Source organism: Strix uralensis, chromosome 11 (assembly GCF_047716275.1).
Source record: "Strix uralensis isolate ZFMK-TIS-50842 chromosome 11, bStrUra1, whole genome shotgun sequence".
Taxonomy (NCBI): Eukaryota; Metazoa; Chordata; class Aves; order Strigiformes; family Strigidae; genus Strix; species Strix uralensis.
The window spans coordinates 3,124,814-3,146,536 of record NC_133982.1 but is presented as its reverse complement, the minus strand read 5'-3'; the positions used below and the strand labels follow the sequence as shown (position 1 = coordinate 3,146,536).

Below are 21,723 nucleotides of genomic sequence, written 5' to 3'. Positions count from 1 at the left end.
CCCCCATGGCTGGCACGGTGTCTCCACAGCCCAACACAGGGTCTGCGTGGTGTGTCCCCAGTGTCACCACGGTCCCAGTGCGGAGCAGCTGTAATGGGTCCCCAATGTCCCCTGCAAAAGGTCCCCGGGGTCCTGGGACAGGGTCCCCAACATCTCCAGCATGGGGTCCCCCGTGTCCCCAGCCCAGGGTCCCCGTGGATCTGGCACAGGGTGCCCATGTTGGGACCCCACACAGCTCCAGTGCCCCATCACAGGGTCCCCCATGTCCCCAGCACGGTCTCCCCACGGTCCCACTCCAGAGCATCCACGTTGGGTCCCCAACGTCCCCAGCATCCCGAGGGGGGGGGGGGGGGGCAGTTAGAGGCTCAGGACCCTCCAACACCACACCAAAACGCCCAGCACCGCTGCCCGCCCCGGAGACTGGGCCCCCGACCCCAGTCCTTGGGGCCCACCAGCGCCCCGGAGCGGCTGGGGGCGGTGGGAGTTGTGGGAGGCGCGGCGCCTTTAAGAACAGCGGCAGGAGGCTCGGCTCGGCGCGGCCCCTTTAAGGCGGTGGCCACTCTCCAGCTGCGTGCACGGCGGCTGCGCCGCCGCCTCATTGGTCAGTTGGGCGTGTGCTGCGTTGCAGCGCCTCCCTCCGCGCTTTGTGCGTCCGCCGGTGAAAGGAGTCCCGGCGCCCCGCCTCCTCCCACACCCACCCCTCCCTGGTGGGGCGGGCGGCGGAGGGATCCGCGGAGGGGGGGGGGGGACGCGAGGGAGGCGGTGCTTCGGCCGGCCGGGATCACCTTGGCGGGGCGGCGGGGCGGCGCGCAGAGGAGCGGCGGTTCTTGAAGAGGACGGGCTGGGGGCGATACTGGGCGGCGGCAGGTAACGGCGGCCTGCGGGCCAGCGGGCGGCGGCGAGCGAGCAGCGGTACCCGCCGCCGCACCCGCCGCCATCATCATCCCCGTTCCCGCCGTCGGGCCAGGGTCTCCCTCAGGCGGCGGTTCAGGGGCTGAGGAGGGGGGGGCGCGGCCGCGGTGCCCCCTGGGAAGGTGGCGGTGCGCGCGTGTGGGGGGCTCGCGGTGCCGAGCACGTGGCGCGGCGCCGTCCCGCCCAGCCCCGCCCGGAGCGTCCGGGCTGCTGCCGCCCGCCGGCCCCGCCGCTCTCGGCTGGGGAGGGGGTGTGGGGGGGTGTCGGTCTGTGAGGCTCGGCTCGGGTGAGTGGGAGACGCGTGTGCCCTGCCGCCGTGCGGTAAAACGGAGCGCGGGGCCCGGGTTGCAACATGTCGTCCCGTTTCCTGATGGCTGGGGTTGGACCGGAGTCTTCTGGGAGGCTGAGTCAGATGGAGACGGAGCGAAGCGCTTTGCCTGCCCCCCCCCTGTGCCTGCACCCACGTAAGAGCCGCGGCGGTGCTCTGAAGGGCATCAGCTTAAATCAGCGCACGGCTCACTAAACTCGGCAGTGATGCTGCAGCCTCTTTATTCCCCCCCCCTCCCCCGCAGGAAGAGAAGGCCCCTTCTGAATTAATCTTCTCCCGTAATTATGCCTGCCTAAACACGTCCAATTGATTTGGACGGTCCCTTGAACTGTGAAAACCTTTGAAACGTGTTTAAACCCTCTTTGCAGGGCTAGCTGGGCATGAATAGTGCTTTTGTCGGCGGACAATGGCAACCTCCCGACTGTCTCCTCAGATTAATAAAAGTAGACGATAGTCTCTAAAAACCTGCTTTGTTCTGATAAGACAAATAGTTATCGGGGAGGTCCGGGTTAACAGAAATCAGTGTTTCGGGGAGGTTTTTGTGATGTTAATGGCTTAACTTTCTAGCAGCTTCCTGCTCCTGCGAAGGGCTTTTGCTAATCCTGACTTGCCTCGGCCTAAAGGTTGGATGGCAAAGAGGTTTTTGGTTACCAGATAGCTCCAGGGAAACTCGAGGGCTTGTTGTGCAACCAGGAGTGCTTAATTAAAAACAATTCAGTCCGAAGCACATAATTTTATGCCCGGCATCCCATTTATAAAGCAGAATTCGTGTTATTTTAGAGGAGTTAAAGTTTGATGGCCTAATGGGTCATGCTGATGCCAGCTCGTTTCCAAACCGTCCCCAGATTAAGAAAGGCCTCTCCTGCCCAGGCAGGAAGCTCTGCTGCGAGCCACGTGCTTGAAGCGGGACTCTTGCCTGCAAAACCCTTCCGAGAAACTTCACTTTCACTAACTAATGAGCTGGCGGAGGCAGCAGCCTCCGAGCCCCTCGCTTGAGCAGTCTGCGTTTTTCCTGACTGCCTACTTCGTTATCTGCCCAAAGCTGTAAATATTATGAAAACTTTAATTTATTGGCGTTAGCTGGAGCGATCCAACACCGGCGTTAACTCCCTTTTCGCACACCGAGTTGCTAATTTAATTTGATAGAAACAAAGCCTTTCCCAGGCTGGCCGGACCTCGTGCTTGGCCTTTACCCCCCCCGCCCCAAGGGGGGAGATGGTGCGGGGCGGCTGCAGCGCAGGGTGATGGGTGGCACGTAGGGAATGGGGCTGCAGTACCTCGTTGCTGCCGCCCGCGCCTGGATGCGCAGCCAGTCTCCATCCTGGAGCTGGGGATGCAGCAGAGGGATCTATACTTCTCCCTAGAGTTACGTTTAAACGTAAAAAAAAAAAAAATAACCCCAGAACTTTCTTTTAGAATGTAAAAAAAAGATTTTTACAGTTTCCTTGAAGACAGGTAGGTGGTTTCTGCTGGTGTGGGGCCAGGCTGAAAGGCTCCTGGTCCTCTGTAAGAGCAACACGCTGCAAGGTCAAATCAGTAGGTGTGCCCGCACTACAAATCCCCTGGAGACAAGTCTTTCTGGTCGCCAAATATCTGATGCTTGTCGCCTTGTCTCGCTTATTTTTTTTTGTTAAGCCTCCTGTACGCCTTTGTCCTCCAGGGAGGGCAGGCTCGGCTAAGGCAAGGCTAATCCATCTGCACGCAGGGAAAGCTCTGATGTCGCCCAGAGCCCTGCGGGCTGGCCTGACCTCCCCAGACCCCATAATTCGTTTGCCAAAAAGCTGGAGAGGCATCTCCGTTGCAGAGCTGTGGGTCTGTCCTCCCGCGGCCTGCTGCTGGGGAGAGCATACGCCAGCTGGGAGCAGGTGGTGGCCTCTGGGTCCTGTCCAGCTTTGCAGAAAAGGGATGGCATTTTGAGGTGGCCATCTTGTTACTTGCGTAACGGCGCGACGCCACCTCCTGCAACAGCCCCCCGGGGAAGAACGTGTTGTCCTCCCTCTCTGGAAGAGGGGATGACAGGCTGTATTTGGCGCAGAGCTGGATTTTTTGTTGTTGAGTGCCTTTAGCTTCTGGAATGAATAAAGCTGATGTTTTTCTAGGCTTTTTTTTTGTGAATCTCAAGTCCTGGACGGTTTCATAACCCTGCCCTTGCTAACTCAAACCATTTCTGCCTCTGGCCAGGGACACTGGGCATGAGCAGCCTTGTTCTGCAACGTCGGTGAGGTTGTGTAAGTGAGGCTGAGCAATAAAATCCGAATCGTCACCCACCATGAGCCTCCCTGCTGCCTGTCTGCAACTTTTACAGGCAGTAAAACATCTTTGTCTGGCATGGTGGTGGTTAACACCGGTGGTGCCTGGGGACTGTCCCTGCTAGGTCTCTGCAGTTTCCACTTTCCTTTGTCATGGATAACAGCAAAGACTTGGCCCAGGGTGGGGATTGCAGGGTGGGGCTTGGTGCTGCTTTTCCTTTCTCCCTCCCGGAGGGCAGATCCGGAGGTGCCGTGGATTTAGGGTTTCTCTCAGCCCACCGCAGGATGAGCTGGCTGGAGTTAGTCACCTCACTACTGCAGAACCGGTTGTCCTGACCTCAAACGGCTCTTTCTAGAATATTCAAGAGCTGGGGAGATACCAGACATCTTCTGGATGCTCTGCCTGAAGCACAGGCAGCCCAAGTAATAAATCTGGGGATTTAATCGTTGTTCCTTGAGGAAGGAATGCAGATTTTTTTCCAGTGCTGGAAACATTCAGGCTTTGTAGGGTATTGCTTTACCCCCCTTCCTCGCTCAGCCCAGACTGAGTGCTCTGTGTTTTCAGGTGTCCTTGAAGTCTTTGCTCTTCTGTTTGATTTTAAAAAAAGCAAGTCTGGAGTAGTGGGAAATGCCAGACATTCCTCTTGCGTTTGTAAGACTGAGCCTTCCAGTAGAATTCAGTCGATGCTTTGTAAATACATGCTGATGGGAGGCAGGAGGAAGTATTAGAAAGTGAAGCTTGTTGGTAGTGGGGCACAGTGCTGCAGGCAGATGGGTATTTGGGATACTTTTTGGCTGCCCTCACCGCTGGGCAAGGTAATGGTATCTCTGATTAATTTTTCTGAGCTCACTGAACTGCTGGAAAATCTTGTGAAGGGGATTCTGACTGGGAACTTAAAGTTTTCTTTATGTATTTATTAAGACTTTAGGGGGTTTAAAATTATATTTGCAAATGACTTGAGTGGGTGGGGGATTTCCATGAGATAGGGAGAACTCATCTGCCTATTTTTAAAAACTTCCAAGTCATGCTCTGGACGCAGTTTCTGTCTCGGGATCCCGTTGTTTCATATTCCTCTCGTTCCCAGAAGCTGCGCAGACCCGCTCGCCCATGTTTGTGGAGGCGATTTCCCAGCAAAAGCTTCTATTTTTTTTGGCATCTAGAGAAGCGGGTGCTGCTCTGCAGGTGTCAGAGGATGCAGCAGCAAGTGTTAGAGGGCTGAAACACAATGTTTCAGGTCTGACCAGCGGGTTTTCCTATAATAATGGAACTTTGTTGGGCTTTTTATGTGGGCAGACCTTGTTGTACTGACTCCGGTGAATCAGCAGCTTCTGGCAGGGCTGAGGGAAAGGAGCCTTTGCCAGGACAAATTATGGTTTTCGCTGGCCTGACTCGTTTATGCCTCATGGGAGCGAGGCGATGGTGAGTCAGGGCTGCCTGTGAGAGACTCTGCACGATCTGCACGTACGTGGGGAAGGTCTGCGGGGCAGAAGCGGCTGAGAGGAGGAGCGTTGGCGCAAACGGGGCCTCTGCGGCACCGGGCAGGCACATGGCAGCCTGGCAGGGGATCTGCCTGCCTCTTCCTTAGAGGCACGGCTTCGTTCTGGTCAGCCCCGCTAGCTTTGACAAAGCTTTTGGGTTTATTAGTACCTCTGTTTCAAATCTGAATACACTGAGCTAGCTGCTGTGTGCAGCTAACACCATTTTGTGATTTATTGTTTGGTTGGTGGGTTATTCTTTTGTCTGCTTGGGGCAGGCAGAACAAAAGCCCAGCTCTGTCCCTGCCTTAGCTGAGCAGCAGCCCACGTTTCTATGAGCACCATGTTAAAGGCGTATCTCACAGGTGAAGGCAGCTTATGCTGAAAGAGCTGCCTGCTTTGAATATCCCCTGTGTGCCCAGGGGATGAAGTTTGAAGTCAAAACTAGTGATCTGCCCATGCCAGTAGCCCCCACTTTACATCACCCTCTTACTGGAGGCTTTTTGAATGCTGGCAATCTAGCCTGGGCAGGTTGAAGAGGACAAACAGCTTTTAGCTGCCATTGCTACATGAGAAAAGTATTGCAGTGCGGCTTGAGGTTCGCAATTAGAAATGCCCGGGGGCACCAGCGCTGCTGGGAAATGAGTGTCCTCCCATCCCAGTGGACAGTTAAGCTTCAGTTCAGCTTCCTCTTGGGATTGCGGTCTGTTCCTGCTGTTGTGGGGATGCTCTAGACCTGTAGAGGCAAGCAGCCTGAGTTCAGAGAGGTGGTTTTTTTTATGCAAACTTTGAAAAAATAACCAGTTTTAAGCCTTGTGGTGTTTTTTTGCCGCCCTGGGTGAGAGAGAATGCAGTGGACAGGGGAGACCCGCAGCATCTTCAGTTGGAAGAGGGATCTTGAGCGTATTAAAGAAATCTTTAGTCTTTTACATGTGGTGTGTTTCATCAGCTGAAGTCTACTTGCTTGTACAGCCTTGAAAAATGGGCTTTAAGCTTAGGCGGACTTTGCCGTGATTAGGTGCTTCTTGGCAGAAGATTGCCCGTGTAAGAGCATGTCTGCAGTCACGCTAGCGCCGAGCTGCCCCGGTCCCCAGTTGCGATGGGAGATGCAGTCGAGGCCGGTAGGAGAAATGACTCAAGAGCTGGGAGGGAGGAGGCAGAATCTCTGCCTGTGCACTCAAGTGCTTGAATTTTGTTGCGTTGTGTAGCTCCAAGGGAAGACTGGCAATGAAGAGAAGCTATGAAGGGAACATCTGCATAGAAGGCAGGTGAGCTTTGGGTGGTGTATGTGGGGGATGACATGAAAATAGAAGTGTGTCTTGCCTGTATCTAAGACTCAAGTAGGAACATAAAGATAGTTTGACCCAGTAGCAGCTTTCTTGTTACCTCCATATTCATCACGTGGGTGTGTTGGTGTCTCTGCTTGATGAGCAAGTCGGGGTGATTCCTAAACCTGGCACCGCTTTCCTCTCTTCTAGGCAGAAGATTACAGCAACAATGTCAAAGCACCACGATGCGGGGACTGCTTTCATACAGACCCAGCAGCTGCACGCTGCCATGGCGGACACCTTCTTGGAGCACATGTGCCGCTTGGACATCGACTCGGAGCCAACCATTGCGAGAAACACTGGCATCATCTGCACCATTGGTAGGCGATTCCTAGATAGGGGAGAATTGCAGCTGTGAACCCCTGTGTTGGTGAAACTTCTTAGGGGAAATAGTGAGAAGGCTTTGTCTTTCATCCCTTGCCAGGGCTGAACTTGTGTGTTGAAAGAATACGACTTTCCCATGTCTGCCTAACCCATGTTATTGCTAGGAGTGAATCCAGTAGCTGGGGAAATCAGAACTGCTTAGGTTCTGCCGTGCTCTGCAAGGCAAGTTAGAACAATCTTTGCTGCCATAGAGATGAGCTGCTTCAGCGCTGAGCAAGTCTGTATCCATTATGCCTTCCCTTTTCCACATGAAACAGCCTGGCATGTGTGGGTTATCTCATTATTTTTACAAAGTTAATATTCAAACTGTTTCTTCCTCTTAGGCCCAGCCTCCCGCTCAGTCGAGAAGCTGAAGGAAATGATTAAATCTGGAATGAACGTTGCCCGCCTCAACTTCTCTCACGGCACCCACGAGGTAAGGGTGGGGTCTGAGCTGATACGGCCCCGATCAGGCCGTGTGTGTGTGTCTGCTGACCCTGTCTCTCATGAAAGAGGGAAATCCAGCTTAGTCCAGACCAACCTTGGTGTGGGAAGGCGAAACTTAGCTCTGCTTTTGGGGGAGGCATGCTGGTTGTACATATTGAGCCTGAGTAATCGCTGATAACATTTAATTGTGCTTTCTGAGCCATTTTGAAAGCAGTTTAAGTTGGTTCCACACCCCCCTCTGTACCAGGGAGCCAGGTAACTGATATTTGACACTTGTGCCAACTGCTTGCCATGAAATCCTTCAGTTCTTCCTCGCACCCTGCTGTTTGCTGTACAAAGCTGCTGCTTCTCAGTTAATAGTAGAAGCTGAGAACATTTGTCCCTGTTTTGCTGTGCACCTCTGCAGGTGTACACAGCTATCGGTTGCTCGTCTCGCTTCTTGTTTCATTGCTGGGGGTTTTGTGAGCAGGCGATCAATGAATAACCTTGTCTCTGAAGAAAACTGTTAGTGATTTGAAGTAATTACTGTGCCTAGTTGAAAGAAATGAACTCCTGGGTTTGCTTGGCTTTGCCAGCTGCTCCGGTTGTGTTCCTGGCAGTCATGATGTTAGCACCACGGTACTTGGGAGCTGGTGTGGTGAGCTTAAGGTCAAAAGAAATCAACACGGTTTGTGGCAGACAGGCCCTTCTTGATATAAATAGATGAGATCCTCAGCAATACTGGAGGAGCTGAGGATCCCATTCCAGGTTGCCCAGAATGCCACCCTGACCCTTCCTGCTGAGTTGTTTTTTTTTTCTTTTTTTTTTACCCTGGCTGCCCTCCAGCTTTCAAAATGTCAGACGGTACCCAGTAGCAGCTGTAGGTGGCTTTACTTACTGAACCGTGAGCCTCGCGGTGCGTAACAGCTTGGCCTCTCGCCCTCGTGGCCTTTAAAGGCCACAGGGCGCTGTCAAAATCGAAAGGTCTGATGCTTAACTGTGGACAACCGTCAGACCTTGACTAAACACCCTGGGGTAGTGTCGGTGCATAGGCTGCAGTTAGCAAAATCTGCCTGAAGAGAGGGTAGTGTGGAATAACTGCCTCTCAGTAGTCAAATCCTGCGGCTGGGTGGCTCATCAGGGAGTTGGTGGCCCGGCTGAAACAGGGAGTTTTCACACCATTACTGCCCAGAAGAGCTGCTGCTGTGGTTTTTGTACTTGTTAGCTGAGGTCAGGGACAGGCACTGTGGCTTTCTGCTTTGGGTGAGGTCTAATTGCACATTCCATGAGGTTGGATTACAGCAGAGTCTGGTCTTGCTGCCATCTCCTGTTGAGTTTGACTGTTGGCCATGACCAATCTTAAGTTTGAGTCCCCTCCTGGTTCCTCCCAAACACTCCAGTTTCCAGTGAAGCCACAAAGAGTTTTCATCTGTCACGAGTGCTTTGGTTCTTGTGTCCACCCCAAAGCATTTAACAGGGCTTCAACTTTAACAGAGGTGCTTTAGCACCTGGCTGCCACCCTTTTATATAGGAAAAAAAAAATGCTTTTACTTTCAGCTCTGTCTGCATTCCTGTTCTGCATACGTAACTCTTCAGGAAGTCAGACTCCCTAGGAGCCAGTTAGTCCCTGCTATCAAACTAAAAAGGAAAAATCCCAGGTGACTGGGACCAGATAAACACAGTAGCACCGTTTGGGCAGGTTTTCTGTACTGCATCCATCTGGGTTGGGAGTGCATGGAAGGGTCGGGACCTTCTCAGTCTCAGCTTGCACGCTCAATCAATAAACTAAACAATTTTTCCTGCTCTAAAGAGTTAGCAGTTGCCGTGTATCTCTGGCTGTGGGCATGCACATGAACTTTAGCACAGCTTTTTCCGGCCCCACCTTCCTGGCACTGGATTATCGTCCTCACGATATGGAAGTCGGCGTGTGGGGCTCGTGTCGAGGAGGGTTGGGGGAGCCGGGTGTTTCCAGGTGAGTCAGGTCAAACGCTGCCAGTCCGTGGCAGAGAGGGGAAAGGGTATTTCTTATCTACAAAAGTCTGTCAGGTGTTACACAATGTGCAGTCAGGGTTATCTCTTAATGTTGTTTAAGCAAGTAAAGTAAACTGATCTACTGGTCATCTGAGGCTCATTGGAGGTAGTTGGGATGGAGCTTCTCCACAGAACTGTCTGTCCTGAAACTGGCAGCATGAACCAAATGCTCTTGCACATGTGAAGGTTTGGAAGCCAGGTGCGTGGTGCTGGAGTTGTCAACTTTGGCTGTGATTGCTTTGGCTCTTGAAATAAAATGTAAATACTTAAATGGATAACGTCCTCTTAGCCAAAGAGTTATAAAAAAGCTTATCCATCTGCTCACCTGCGGGACCGATAAAAGGGGTCAGGCTGGAAGTCTGTGGGGGAGTTGGCAGTGCAGAGAATGGCATCTTCCCTTCCGTGCTCTGAAGGGCAGAGGAGGACAGGCGTGTGTGACAGTTGCTTAGCTGTGACCTTCTTCTGGCATTCAGGAGTCTTTCTACACACATAATTGTCCAGTTGCCAGTGCTGCCGATGCTCTGCCATGTTGAATAGGGAGGTGTTCAGCAAAGCTGTCGGAAATGCTCTTCCGAAAGGCCTGTTGGTTGGTGGGCCATCTTCAAACGGCAAGCGTGTGTCCTGAAATCACTTTGGCCAAGTGCCTGGGCTGTCTCCTTGAGTTGTCCTTCTGGAATTAGAACTGGGGGCGCTGAAGGCACAGCCAGATAACTGCCAGACTCCACTTCCGTGTGGGGAAGGCCTTTGTATCCTCACACTCTGCTTTTTTTGAAAGCTCTGTCTGAATTAAATTCTCAAGCTAGAACTGAAATTGAGCATAATGTGAGAGCAGAGCTGTCAGCTTGGGCAGTGTCTGGAGTGCGTAGTGATCTTTTTAATAAGCGGCGGAGTAGAAATGGCCTGAACGTTTCCATTTCTTTTTCCTTGCCAGTATCATGAGGGCACAATCAAGAACGTGCGAGAAGCTACAGAGAGCTTTGCCTCTGATCCCATCACTTACAGACCTGTGGCTATTGCACTGGATACCAAGGGACCTGAAATCAGAACTGGACTCATTAAGGGAGTAAGTTGCTCTTTTTTTTTTTTCCTCCTGCTTTTTTTCAGTGTGTGAGTCTAGATCCCATATTATGCTTGTGGCCTTTTCCAGCCAAAAAATGTCTCGAAGTAATGAGCCAACTACTAAAAATTGGGATGAGCTGCTGCAAGCTGGGAGGTGGTTGTGTGCTGGTTTTTACTGGTTTTGCTGAAATGCATGTTTTGACACGCAGAGTGGCACTGCAGAAGTGGAGCTCAAGAAAGGTGCACCGCTCAAAGTGACCCTGGATGATGCTTTCATGGAGAAGTGCGATGAGAACGTGCTGTGGGTGGACTACAAGAATCTCACCAAGGTTGTAGAAGTTGGCAGCAAAATCTACGTGGATGACGGTCTGATTTCCTTGCTGGTTAAGGAGAAAGGTGGGTAACAACCATTCCAGCTATGCCTGTTTGTTCTTTCCTCAGGATGTATTTGTGATTTCCCTCCAATAACTGGTTTTTAGCTTGCAGTTCTGTATTAAAAAAGGAATATGTGGTTCTTAATGCTGTAGTGAGACCTGGAGCAAAGCTTTCTCTACTTCAAGTGTAGCAAGTTTCCAAAAACTTAACTTCAGCTAGGTTTCACTAGACTGTCATCTAAACCCCCTCTTCAAAGGTAAATGTGTGGCAGGGACATACCAGCGCTCAGGATCAAAGCCTGTTTAGCTAACTCATACTTTAGCCAGGCTAATTCATGTTTTTAATGCAGGAATTAACTAGTTTTACAGTATAAACCCCGAGTTTTGTGGTTAGAGACAGAACTAGCTTTAACTGGTAATGTAGGGGCAAGGTTAGTTCCACAATACTCCCTTTATAGTGGTGCCTAGACTGCTTTAGCCTCAAGGTATTGCCTCTAATCCCAGAGGGCGTAGGGAGACCGAGGTGAGGCTTTTGGGGTGCTTGGTTTGGTATTACAGGGAGGGCTCCTGTGTGCAGAAATGCAACCTGGTAGCTTTTTTGGGGGAGGGACTCCCAACCTCCTGCGCTGAACAAATGGTGTCTTGTAGGAGAGCAGCGCAGAAGTGGTTTTAAACCTGTCTGCTCTGCTCCCGTGGGTAAATTGCAAGCTTGTGTGTTACATAAATCCTCTGAAGAGAGTGGTGATGTGCTTTTTATCATGTGCGGTTGCTGTTGGCACTGCTGTTCTCAGGCGGGGAGGTGGTGTGGGAGCTGGCGGCGGGGAGCTTGCTGGTAAACACTGACTGTGGGAACACATCTGTTTCAGGCAAGGACTACGTCATGACGGAGATCGAGAACGGCGGCATGCTCGGCAGCAAGAAGGGAGTGAACCTGCCTGGCGCCGCAGTCGACCTGCCTGCGGTCTCTGAAAAGGACATTCAGGACCTAAAATTTGGTGTGGAGCAGAATGTGGATATGGTGTTTGCTTCCTTCATCCGCAAAGCTTCTGATGTCCATGCTGTCAGGAAGGTGCTAGGGGAAAAGGGAAAGAACATCAAGATCATTAGCAAGATTGAGAATCACGAGGGTGTGCGCAGGTGAGCTTTGTGCAGGTGGCATTGCAGGTTTGTCACCCTGTATCAACAGAAGAGCATGGCCCCTTCAGGCTGTAGTCAGGACTCCTCATCTCTGGCTTGCCAGCAGCAGCAAACTTACTAGTCCGAGTAACTGGGTGGTAATGCAGGCTGTCACTTAATGCCGTGTGCGTGGGACTTGACACAGCTGCGGTATGAGTAGTGGGTTGTGTAACTGTCACACATCCTGAGCTCATGGGGACAGTGTCACAGTCACCCCGCATCCCTGAAAAATCTGTGGTAGTCGTAGTGAGTGTGTGTTCAAACTTCAGCAAACTTGCTGTTCTGGATGCAAATCAGCCAGCTAATGTATGGGAATCACCACGTCTGTGACAAACTATCAGACTAAAAATATCTGGGATCAACTCATGCTCATACAATCTGTCTTTGTATTGCTTTAGAAAGCTTTATATAGCACTTTATATGTGCAGTGACTTGGTCTTGGGTTTTTTCCTCCTACTGTGACATTAGAGGATACCAAAATGGCACCTGGAAAGGGCGTGTGCCGACAGTGTAGCTGCGTATCGTGCTTCAGAGCAACGCTCTCTTTCAGAGAGGGAGGGCAACAGACAGGAAGGTGCTTTGCAGAACAACTCGGGTAACAAACCTCTTCTCTTGTGGTCAGGTTTGATGAGATCATGGAGGCCAGTGATGGCATTATGGTGGCCCGTGGTGACCTGGGAATTGAGATCCCCGCTGAAAAAGTCTTCCTCGCTCAGAAGATGATGATTGGGCGCTGCAACAGGGCTGGCAAACCCATCATCTGTGCCACTCAGGTACTGGAAACGCTACGCTAGCTCGTAACTGCCGGAGCCTGGCAGGGTGTGAACGTCAGGAGCTGTCATGGCTTGATGGCGTTCGCTGCAGTGAGATGCGAAGAGCAGAGAGGTTTTGTTCATAGCTGAATAGCTCATCTTGAGGTGCTTTTTAAAAGATGTGTTTGGATCTTCCCCAGTAAGGTTACAGGACCTCTTGTGCAGCTGCTGAAGGTTTTATTCCTCAAAACTTCATGCAGTATGAGCCTTTTGGGCTGACTAAAGAAATTCTGGGAAAAAATCACCTATGCTTTTGCCTTGGCATTTTGCAGCAGCACACCTGTGTCTAACAGAAGACTTGGTAAGGTTCCCAGGTACCTTACAAGGAGTGCCCACACTGCAGCATCAGAAGGAACTGAGTAGAAGTTCCATCTCATTATTCTGGGGGCTGCTAGGGAGGGAGGGAGGGCTGATGTTTAGCTTCCCTGTTTCCTGTAGGGACTGTGTGTGGATGGTCCTCAGGCACTGGGAGGACTGGTTTCCTGGCTGTGCTTGCTCTCTGCACAGGCTGTGGAAGCAAAAGCTGGTGCTAGACAGGAGTCATCAGACAAGGATCTGAATTTGCAGTGGTATATGCTCCTTCCTCTTCCTGTACTGCTACTGAAATGCAACTGAAGTGCTGCCTCAGGCAGTGTTTCATGAGGAAATGAGTGATGTTTGCCCTGTGGTGAGCTGCAGTGGGGGGAAAGCTGAGGATTTGAGCTTTCCATAAAGATGTCTAACAGTACTCTGAAGAGCTCAGAGTTCCTTGGACTAAGCCCTGTGCTGAGAAGTTAAATTGGGAAGTTGGAATATTGTGTCTGTGATAGTATGTGGGTATAATCTCCCTGGAAAAGGAGTAAATCTGGAGAACAGGTACAAAATGAAATGGGTTGTTTTTCCTGCTAGTAGATGCTTTAATTGAAAGCTGGTTAGGGACCAGGCCTCCCTGTCCTGTACCCAGGGGGAAACTTCTCCCAGACTCCTTAGGCTGCATCCTGTCTTCTGCCCTGTGTTTAAAGTATACTGAAGTGCACTAGTGAAAAAGCAGCTGGTTCCTTCTGCAGTGTCTTGATTCCTTTGAACTTGTTCTCTTCCAGATGTTGGAAAGCATGATCAAGAAACCTCGCCCGACCCGCGCTGAGGGCAGCGATGTTGCTAATGCCGTCCTGGATGGAGCAGACTGCATCATGCTCTCCGGAGAGACTGCCAAGGGAGACTACCCGCTCGAGGCTGTGCGCATGCAGCACGCTGTGAGTACGGCCTTTGCTCGGGGAGGGCAGAGCAGTCCGCAGGTGAAGGTAGCAGTGCTCTCTTGCCCTGCATCTTCCATCTGAGCCAGGCACCTCCAGATCTAAGTGTGCCTGGTGCTAGGTGGCAGCACCTAGCAGTCCAAAGTAGTGATTTCTTTGTTCGCACTGCCACGGTGGGTGTTTCTTTACCTAGCATGGGCCTTGGGGCCCGAAACCTCACTTTGTGTGCTCTAAAGTATTGTTGGGCAGAGCTGAGAACTGCTCTGCAGTCCTCTGATCTAAAAATTCCGATTTCTCATCAATTTTTGTTTAGGCCAGGGTAAAGAGTTTTTTGCTGTTACCTTGGTACGAGTTTCTCAAAACGCCCCATTCGTTTTGGCATATTAAATGCCTTAAACTTCTCCAAGGTCAAGGAGCTGCTTAAGCAGTTTATCTCTAGATAATGAAAGGTATCGACTGACTCCTCTGTGGGGGGGTGGGGGAGGCTTGTGAGTCTGATTTACAGCGCTGTAGCATTGAGCACTTGATGCGCTTGATGTTGGGGGTGTTTGTTGCACGAGTACTGACAGCACCATATTTTTACATGCCTGAACTGCCAGAAACCTCTGCTCTGCTTCAAGTTCACCCAGCTCGTGTTGCAGCTGATAAAAGGCCTGATGCCAAGTATCTACGAGTGTTGCTTCTCCCCAGTTACCAGTGCTGTGAATCACACCAGTGATAACTTAACAGTTTTAACTCTCACCAGTTTTATTTGCAGTTTAGGTTATATAGATTAATCAACTCAGCTGGTGTTTGTTTGCAGTGTGTTATGTAAATATCTCTTACCTTTATCTGGTCAATACGGAGTGGTGTTTTTTGCACGTGGCAAATGTGAAATATGACTTGATTGCTGGACTGTGACTGCTGGTTTACAGGCTGGACACTAACGGTGCACCTAAAAGGTTCTTCCTCAGTTTTCACCCCCTAAATCAAAAGGGCTGACTTCCTACGAAGAGTTGGAAACTTGCTGCAGCAAACGTTACACCTGGGTTTCCATTCTGGCATTAATCCTTGAAGAATTAGGCAGGTTGTATCGTACCTGTAGCCTGAGCTCAGGATCCATTGCATGTGCTTCCCTCTTCCTGCACACCTGGGAATAGTGGTGTTCACTCTGCCAGGCCTCTGGAGAAACACTGAAGGTTTTAACCCTCTGTGCAGAGGAGCAAAACCAGATTCACTTTATTTAACATAACATGGCACAGGCAGCAAGGTGCCAACTCTGATGGTAGGAGCACGTCTGCCTGCAGTCAGGATCTTTCATCTGAGCTAATTCACTTGGTGTTAGTCGAGAGAAGCCCCACCCAGCGATAGCACCCTGAATAACTACGGTCTGAAAATCTGCAGCATGGCCAGAGCAGTTGAGTATTTCCATCTGAAGTGCCCAAGCGGTCATAGCAGGGAGAGAGCACCTTACCTCTGGTAAATTACAGCTCCTGTGTGCATTCCCAGGCCTGAAATTAGTGTCAGTTTGGGTTTATATATTCGTTTATCCAGTGCTGCTGAGGATTATTCCAAGTAAAGCTCCCTCTGTAGCGAGGTGCAGACATGGGCTGTGATGCTGAGAGCGATCAGGTCCGTGCTGTGGAGTATCCTTGCACCTCTCTAAAAGATTTGACCTGTCTATCCCTGGCCTGTCCCAGCAGCTTTGCTGGGACCCCGCAGTGGTTTCCCTTTCCAGCTAGCCTTATAGAAACGGGCTTGCTCTTCAGTAGCTGGCATCTCTGTGACAAAACACCGTGTGCCTCGCGTTTAGTGGCAAGCTTCCAGCTATTAGCCAGGCTGGTTCCTGCTCGTGGGAGTGCGCTTCCCTCCAATTCCAGTCCATGATCCACAGTTGTCTTCAAATGCTGCCCTGGCCATGCTGCCTAATGGGACCAAGGTTTAAATAGCTGCTCCGTTTTCCTTTCTTCCACCTTCACCTTGGTACCTCCACCCGTGTACCAACTGGAAACCTTCTAGTCATTTCCGTGTGAGTAAAGCTAGCTGTGACGTTAAGAATTGCTGTGCCCTTCTGCTGTCAAAGCAGGCACGTGCAAACACATATTCTCTTACAACTGGGGAGTGCAGGCTTTCCTCTAAACTCAGGTTCACTCTGCGTGTTGTGCAGAGCTGCCTGCCTTTGGACCAGGAGCTGAAGATAAACTGCCCGGCTGTCAGCTCTTGTGTTTGGAGTAAGTGTTTTGAGACGAATGCTTCCATTTTATCTAACGGCAAGCATAAAGCCAGCAGTAACAAAACTGACTGCTTTAGGACCGGAGTTGGCACTGGAATGCTGTTCCGGCTTGTCACATCTGTCCTGTTACTTTTAGACATAAGGTTCTTAACTACTTTGGCTTAAACCGGTATCTGCAGAAGAGAGATAATTCCTAGCATCACATAAAATAATTCATTAACACTAGAGTAGTAAAATTCTTACTTGGAAGGGGTCTAACTACAAAGTTTTCACGATCAGGGCACTTCATTCTCCGCTTAAACATCAACTCATCATGCTTTGTGTAGTGTCTGCTCACTTTCTGGAGTAACTGAATGAAGTTGTCCTTGAAAAGATGATCAACCTTTGCATGCTTTTCTGGTCTCTGCAAGCCTTCTTTATCGGGTTGTCATGGGCTAATGCAGCCGTCTGAGATGAGGATTGTCTTTAAACGTGAGTGATTCCCAGCGTGCTGGGATGAATAGATTACTGAACATGTTGCAAATGCTTAGACTGAACAGAAAGCCCTCAGTTGTGCCTCTGCATCTCTCATCTGTCCAAGTCTGGCACCGTACAAACACCCCAACATACATGTTGTGACAACCCTACAAGGAAGGCTTGTTCCTATTTATTTCTCTATTACCAAAAGGGAAGTTGGTACAGCACTTGGAGGTGAAACTTCATTGGCTCTCAGGTCAATGAGCAGCAGCAACAAAATGTGGCCTGACTGAGCCGGATTGCTGTGGTCCTTGAAAAGCAATCTGCATCTGGCTGCTCTGAAGGGACTCCAAAATATATAGGAAGGATGCCACCTCCTGAATGCCTGCCCAGTGACCAGGGCTCGGCAGCTGACCGGCGTGGTGGAGCAGCCACTGTGACAGCGACTCCTTACACTGAGTTGCCTTCAACAAATTCACAACCTGAGAGCCAAAGAGTTTCACAGCCTGACCTTTAATATCCTCTTGCATGCGTTACTATGACAATTAAGCAAATTGACGTGATCTCATGTTACTCTGGTATATCTTTCCTTCTTTCCTCTTTTCTCCTCCTTCCCTGTTACTCGGGCCTGCAGATCGCTCGTGAGGCTGAGGCTGCAATGTTTCATCGTCAGCTGTTTGAAGAAATTTTCCGCCTCAATGTTAACAACAGGGACCCTGCCGATGCCATGGCAGTAGGCGCAGTGGAGGCCTCTTTTAAGTGCTTAGCTCCAGCCCTGATAGTTCTGACTGAGTCTGGCAGGTAGGGCTCAGAGAGGGGGCTTGGTGCCAGTTTTTTCCATGAGTAAAAACACGCTCCGTCCTAACACTGCAAATATTTAGCAAGCAGCTTGCTGCTACGGTATCAGCCTTGCATAACTGCTGCGGTCTGAGTTGACTTCTCTGTGGCAGGGAGGGATTCCAGGTAGGCAGAAGCAGAGCGAGAGTGCCTGGCAGTTGGCATGAATGTCACCTGAGTGTGGGCTCAGCAAGGTGAGGTGACTCAGCAGGTGCCACCAGCTCAGAACAGAAACCTTGAGAGTGGAATGGTTCCTCTAGAAGTCCGTGCTGTTCGGGTGGCTCAGCGTTGCGGCCATCACCCCGACCTGTTGAACTAAATGGGCTTGCTAATTGGTAACTTAATGTCAAAAGCTGATGGTATTTGTGTGACACCTTGCTGATAGAGCACCTTGCCTTACCCCGTGCTGCCCCGAGCGACTGATGTGAGTGTTTGTCTTCCCGAATGCACGTTGCTTTATAGATTGCCCGGGAGGCCGAAGCCGCCATCTTTCACAGGCAGTTGTTTGAGGAACTGCGTCGTCTGACTTCCCTGAACTGTGATCCCACGGAGGCGGCCGCTGTTGGCGCTGTGGAAGCGTCCTTCAAGTGCTGCAGCGGGGCCATTATTGTCCTCACCAAGTCTGGAAGGTAGGAGGTGCCAGGTTCCCTCAGGTCAAGCCCCACTTCCTGACAGGGTAGGGGAAGGAGACCCGCAAAGAGCTGTATGGTGAAGCCCAGGTTTTGGCAGCGACTGAGAGCCCAGGCTGCCTGCCTGCAGTGCTGGTTCCTTGGGAGATGGGCAGACATCTCGAACATCTGCACACCCGTAACCTCTGACTTCCTCAGCCTGCCTCTGCCAGCGTGGCAGCAGCACCCTGCCCTGCCTCCCCTTGCTGTTGTGAATGGCATCTCTGCCAGCAGCGCTGGCTGGAAGAGTCAAGGGAAAATGAGTGTTGCAGCTTCGATTCAAACGTCTTGGCAAGAAATCCTCGATGTAACAGTAAGGTAGAAGTTCAGTGGATGCAGAATCTTTTTTTTAAAATCAAGGCCTTGGCCTTTCATAGTGGCATCCCTTGCTGAACCTTTCAGGCATCAGCCCTGCTTGCCTAAGCCCAAGGGGCGAAGAAGGCCTGCTTAGCCTAGAATTGTTAGGCAGGGAAACTGAAAGTGCTGGAAATCTCCTCTTACAGCCTTCCTTAGGCCGGCCTGCGAGTAATCTCGCTGAACAGGCAGGCACACCGCAGCCAAGTGCTGCCTGCACTCAGGTGAGCTCAGTGCCTTGGCTGCTGGTGAGAGACAGCAGTGCAGACATGCTGGAAATAATCTAGCTTGGGATTTCTGTCCAGCGATGGTGACAACTGCTGAGTAGAGACTCTTCCAGTTGTGGAAAGGGAGCTGAAGCCTTGTGGATCAGCTTTTCCATCTAGAGGAACTAGGCTGCCCACTCTCAAAGCGCATCCGACCATAAGTCTCAGACTGCTTTCTGGAAGAAAATCTGATTTTCTTGCACTGGATTCAGACCAGAGAAATAGTGCAGCAACAGAGATGTGATGTGCGCTGGGCAGAATCTGAAGATTTGGACCTTCGGTGAAACCTTCACCTAAATTTACAGCTTAAAATGATTTGGAGCAGCCTCTTTCTGCAGAGATGAGGAATGACTATAAGCACTGAGTTTCTGGATACCCTCGTGCTTCTAATGTTTCTTTGTAAAAGGTTCCAGTCTTACACTTGACCTTTTTAAAGAGATTTGAACTCTGATATTTGAATATTTTTAGCTGTGGATTCTGTTACAGCCTTTGAGTACCTGGATCTCCTAGAGCTACCGGGAGGCTTCTTGAAGAGCGTGGGAAGGATTGTCTGAGAGCTGGCACGTGTGTTTGGGTGCTTTGAGCAGACTGCTACTGCCTGCTTTAAGCAGCAATCTTTGAATCGGAGTATCGCTGAGCTTGGCTCCACTAAACAAGGCTGCAAAAGCTAGTGGAGGTACTGGCATGCTTGTCGGAAAGATGGAGCTGTAATGCTGTGGCCTTGCAGTTTTAATCTCCATTTATTTGCAGATGCTCTCTAAGCCGTGCCCAGGGAAAGGGAAGCCGTAGTCCCCACCCAGGGTGTGCCACTTGCTATTTTTAAGGCATTTTAAGGACTCTCTGCTCAACTTCCCAGTATCAATTTTGGCCTCGGTTGCATTTTCTTCCTGTTGGGTGCAAGAGCAGAGCTCTGTGAGGAGGAACTGGCCTGTTTGCTGGCTCCAGCAGGTGAACGTGGCTGGGAGGCAAATGGCTTCCTCCTTGGCAAGCTTTGGGTAGCGCTGCTGGCGCGGACTCTTTCCATCCCATAAACCGGGAGCTCCTCAGAACAGAGGGAACTTGCAGGGACCCCCGTTGAGATGCCAAGGGCTGCTTGCAGAGGCCAGAATAAATGGCACCTCGCCACCTTAACATAGCAACAGAGACAAATAAAGGCTTGTTTTCGGGCCCAAAACACACAGATGGCACTTCCTAAACTCGGAGTCGAGGTGATTTTCACCACGAGACTGGAGTAGGGACTGTCGCCAAGGGACGGCCTTTGGTGGTGGTCCGCCCAGTTGCCTAACTGGGAATCCAGCAGAGCGGCGAGCTCCTTGGCGAGCTTGGCTCTTGCCAGCCTCTCCCGCAGTCGCCCTCTCGGTGCCTCCAGGGGTTCTGCGGGGCCCTCCAGGGTGACGGGCGAACCTCGCCGCTGCTTGTGCTGCCTTCGGCTGTACACAGGCGTCCTCTGCCTGTAACATGGTGCTTCACCTCGCGCCCGCTTTTCCTTCTAGGTCAGCCCACCTGGTGTCACGGTACCGCCCGCGGGCTCCCATCATCGCCGTGACCCGTAACGACCAGACGGCGCGTCAGGCCCACCTCTACCGGGGCGTCTTCCCCGTCCTGTGCAAAGAACCAGCCCACGATGCCTGGGCGGAGGACGTGGACCTCCGTGTCAACCTGGGCATGAATGTTGGTGAGTGACACCGCTCCGGCCTCACCCGGGGAAGCGCCCGGTGGGACGTGGTGGCTCTGAGCACCTCAGGTGGTGCTTTTGGTGTTACCGGTGGCTCAGGGGGAGGAACTGGCTGCTGGGGGGTAACGGTATCCGCTTGGGAAACGGGGGATGGCGGTTGCATAAGCACAACCGCATCTGCTTGGGAAATGGGGCCAGTGTGTTTGTCACAGCTGCTTGAAAATAGGTTCCAGCAGAAAACCAGGTTGGTTTTAATTTGATAAATGCTTGAACCGCGATGCTCGTCACTCCTGAGAGACAAGAGGAGCCCAGAGGGGGACGACTCCCTTTTCCAGCCCCTTTCTAAAGGCCGTGCTGTTGAATTTCAAGCTCTATGTCACAGAGGAGCCCAAAGCAGAGGCGATGGGTGGGCAGCAGGGGCTCGGGGTCCCGATACCCCCCCAGAGCCGCGGCCGTGTGGGCCAGGCTACTCCCCGCAGCACAGTGATGTGGGGTGGGGGTGAGCAGCCTGCGGCAGGCTGACAGGGGGACACGAGCTCTGACACCTCCCTCTCTTCTCTCCTAGGTAAAGCACGTGGCTTCTTCAAGAGCGGCGACCTGGTCATCGTGCTGACGGGCTGGCGCCCCGGCTCTGGCTACACCAACACCATGCGCGTGGTGCCCGTGCCCTGAAGGCCCCCCTCCACCCAGCACCCCCCTTCCTTCCCCCTCCCCTCCGCTCCCCTCTCCCCTCGCCTTAGACCAGCCGTCGCTTGCGCTGTTCTCCTGGTCCCTAGAGTGGATGTAGGTTGCTAAACACCACCCAGTGCAGCAGCAGCAGGGGGAAGAGACCTTAAATCACTAAAAAAAAAAAAAATATATATACTTGAAGTGTTTAGTTTTTTTAAAAACCTCTCCCCGTAGTGAAGTCCTGCCCCGATGTATGTCGGAGTCAGCGTCGGAGGTTCCTGCATGCTGCTGGGACTCCTCTTAGCTTAGTGACTGTCCTCAGGGTGTGAAATGTCCCTTTCCCTGCCCGGAGTTGGGGGGAAGGGGAAGGGGAGAGGGGATGTGTGGTCAACGGTTCTGCTGGACCCCTCCTCACTCCAGGGAAGCTGCTCCTCCCTCCCTCCCTCCTGTGCACCCAGACCCTCTCCCGGCCTCCCCAGAGACCAAATCCCGGGTGACTCCAGCCCCCCTCTACGCGGGTTTTGTTTCCAGGGGTGGGGGTAGAAGGGGGTTGGCTCCCCCTCCGTGCTCAGAGCTTCCCGTGCTCCCCTGGCAGCGTCGTCTGTGTGTTAGTTGTGTGTGCACACCCCCCTGCCCCCGAACCCCCCCCCCGTCCCGGGGTGGGGCAGAGCACAACTCTCCATCAATAAAGAGAAGCTGAAGCACCCACCAGCCTGCCCTGATCTTTGGGGAGGGGTCGGGGTGTCTCGCGGGGGGTGGGGTGGCAGCAGCGCGGGGCCGCGGCCCTTTAAGGGGAGGGTACGCGGCTAAGCTCCGCCCC

General features: G+C 52.0%; 1 protein-coding gene across 2 annotated transcripts; it reads left to right on the top strand.

The window, feature by feature from the left end:
- Nucleotides 1–714: 714 nt before the first annotated feature.
- On the top strand, nucleotides 715–21,611 carry PKM (pyruvate kinase M1/2). 2 transcript variants are annotated; one of them, XM_074879990.1, is made up of 11 exons: nucleotides 715–867; nucleotides 6,444–6,613; nucleotides 7,001–7,092; nucleotides 10,045–10,176; nucleotides 10,382–10,568; nucleotides 11,413–11,683; nucleotides 12,345–12,495; nucleotides 13,614–13,766; nucleotides 17,069–17,235; nucleotides 20,053–20,234; nucleotides 20,800–21,611. In XM_074879990.1, exons 2-11 carry the CDS (start codon nucleotides 6,463–6,465, stop codon nucleotides 20,904–20,906), a joined length of 1,593 nt encoding a protein of 530 aa, XP_074736091.1. In that variant the 5' UTR covers nucleotides 715–867; nucleotides 6,444–6,462; the 3' UTR covers nucleotides 20,907–21,611. The 2 variants fall into 2 exon arrangements, with proteins under 2 accessions (XP_074736091.1, XP_074736090.1); XM_074879989.1 differs by lacking the exons at nucleotides 715–867; nucleotides 17,069–17,235 and adding an exon at nucleotides 17,734–17,900.
- The last annotated feature ends 112 nt before the right edge of the window (nucleotides 21,612–21,723 follow it).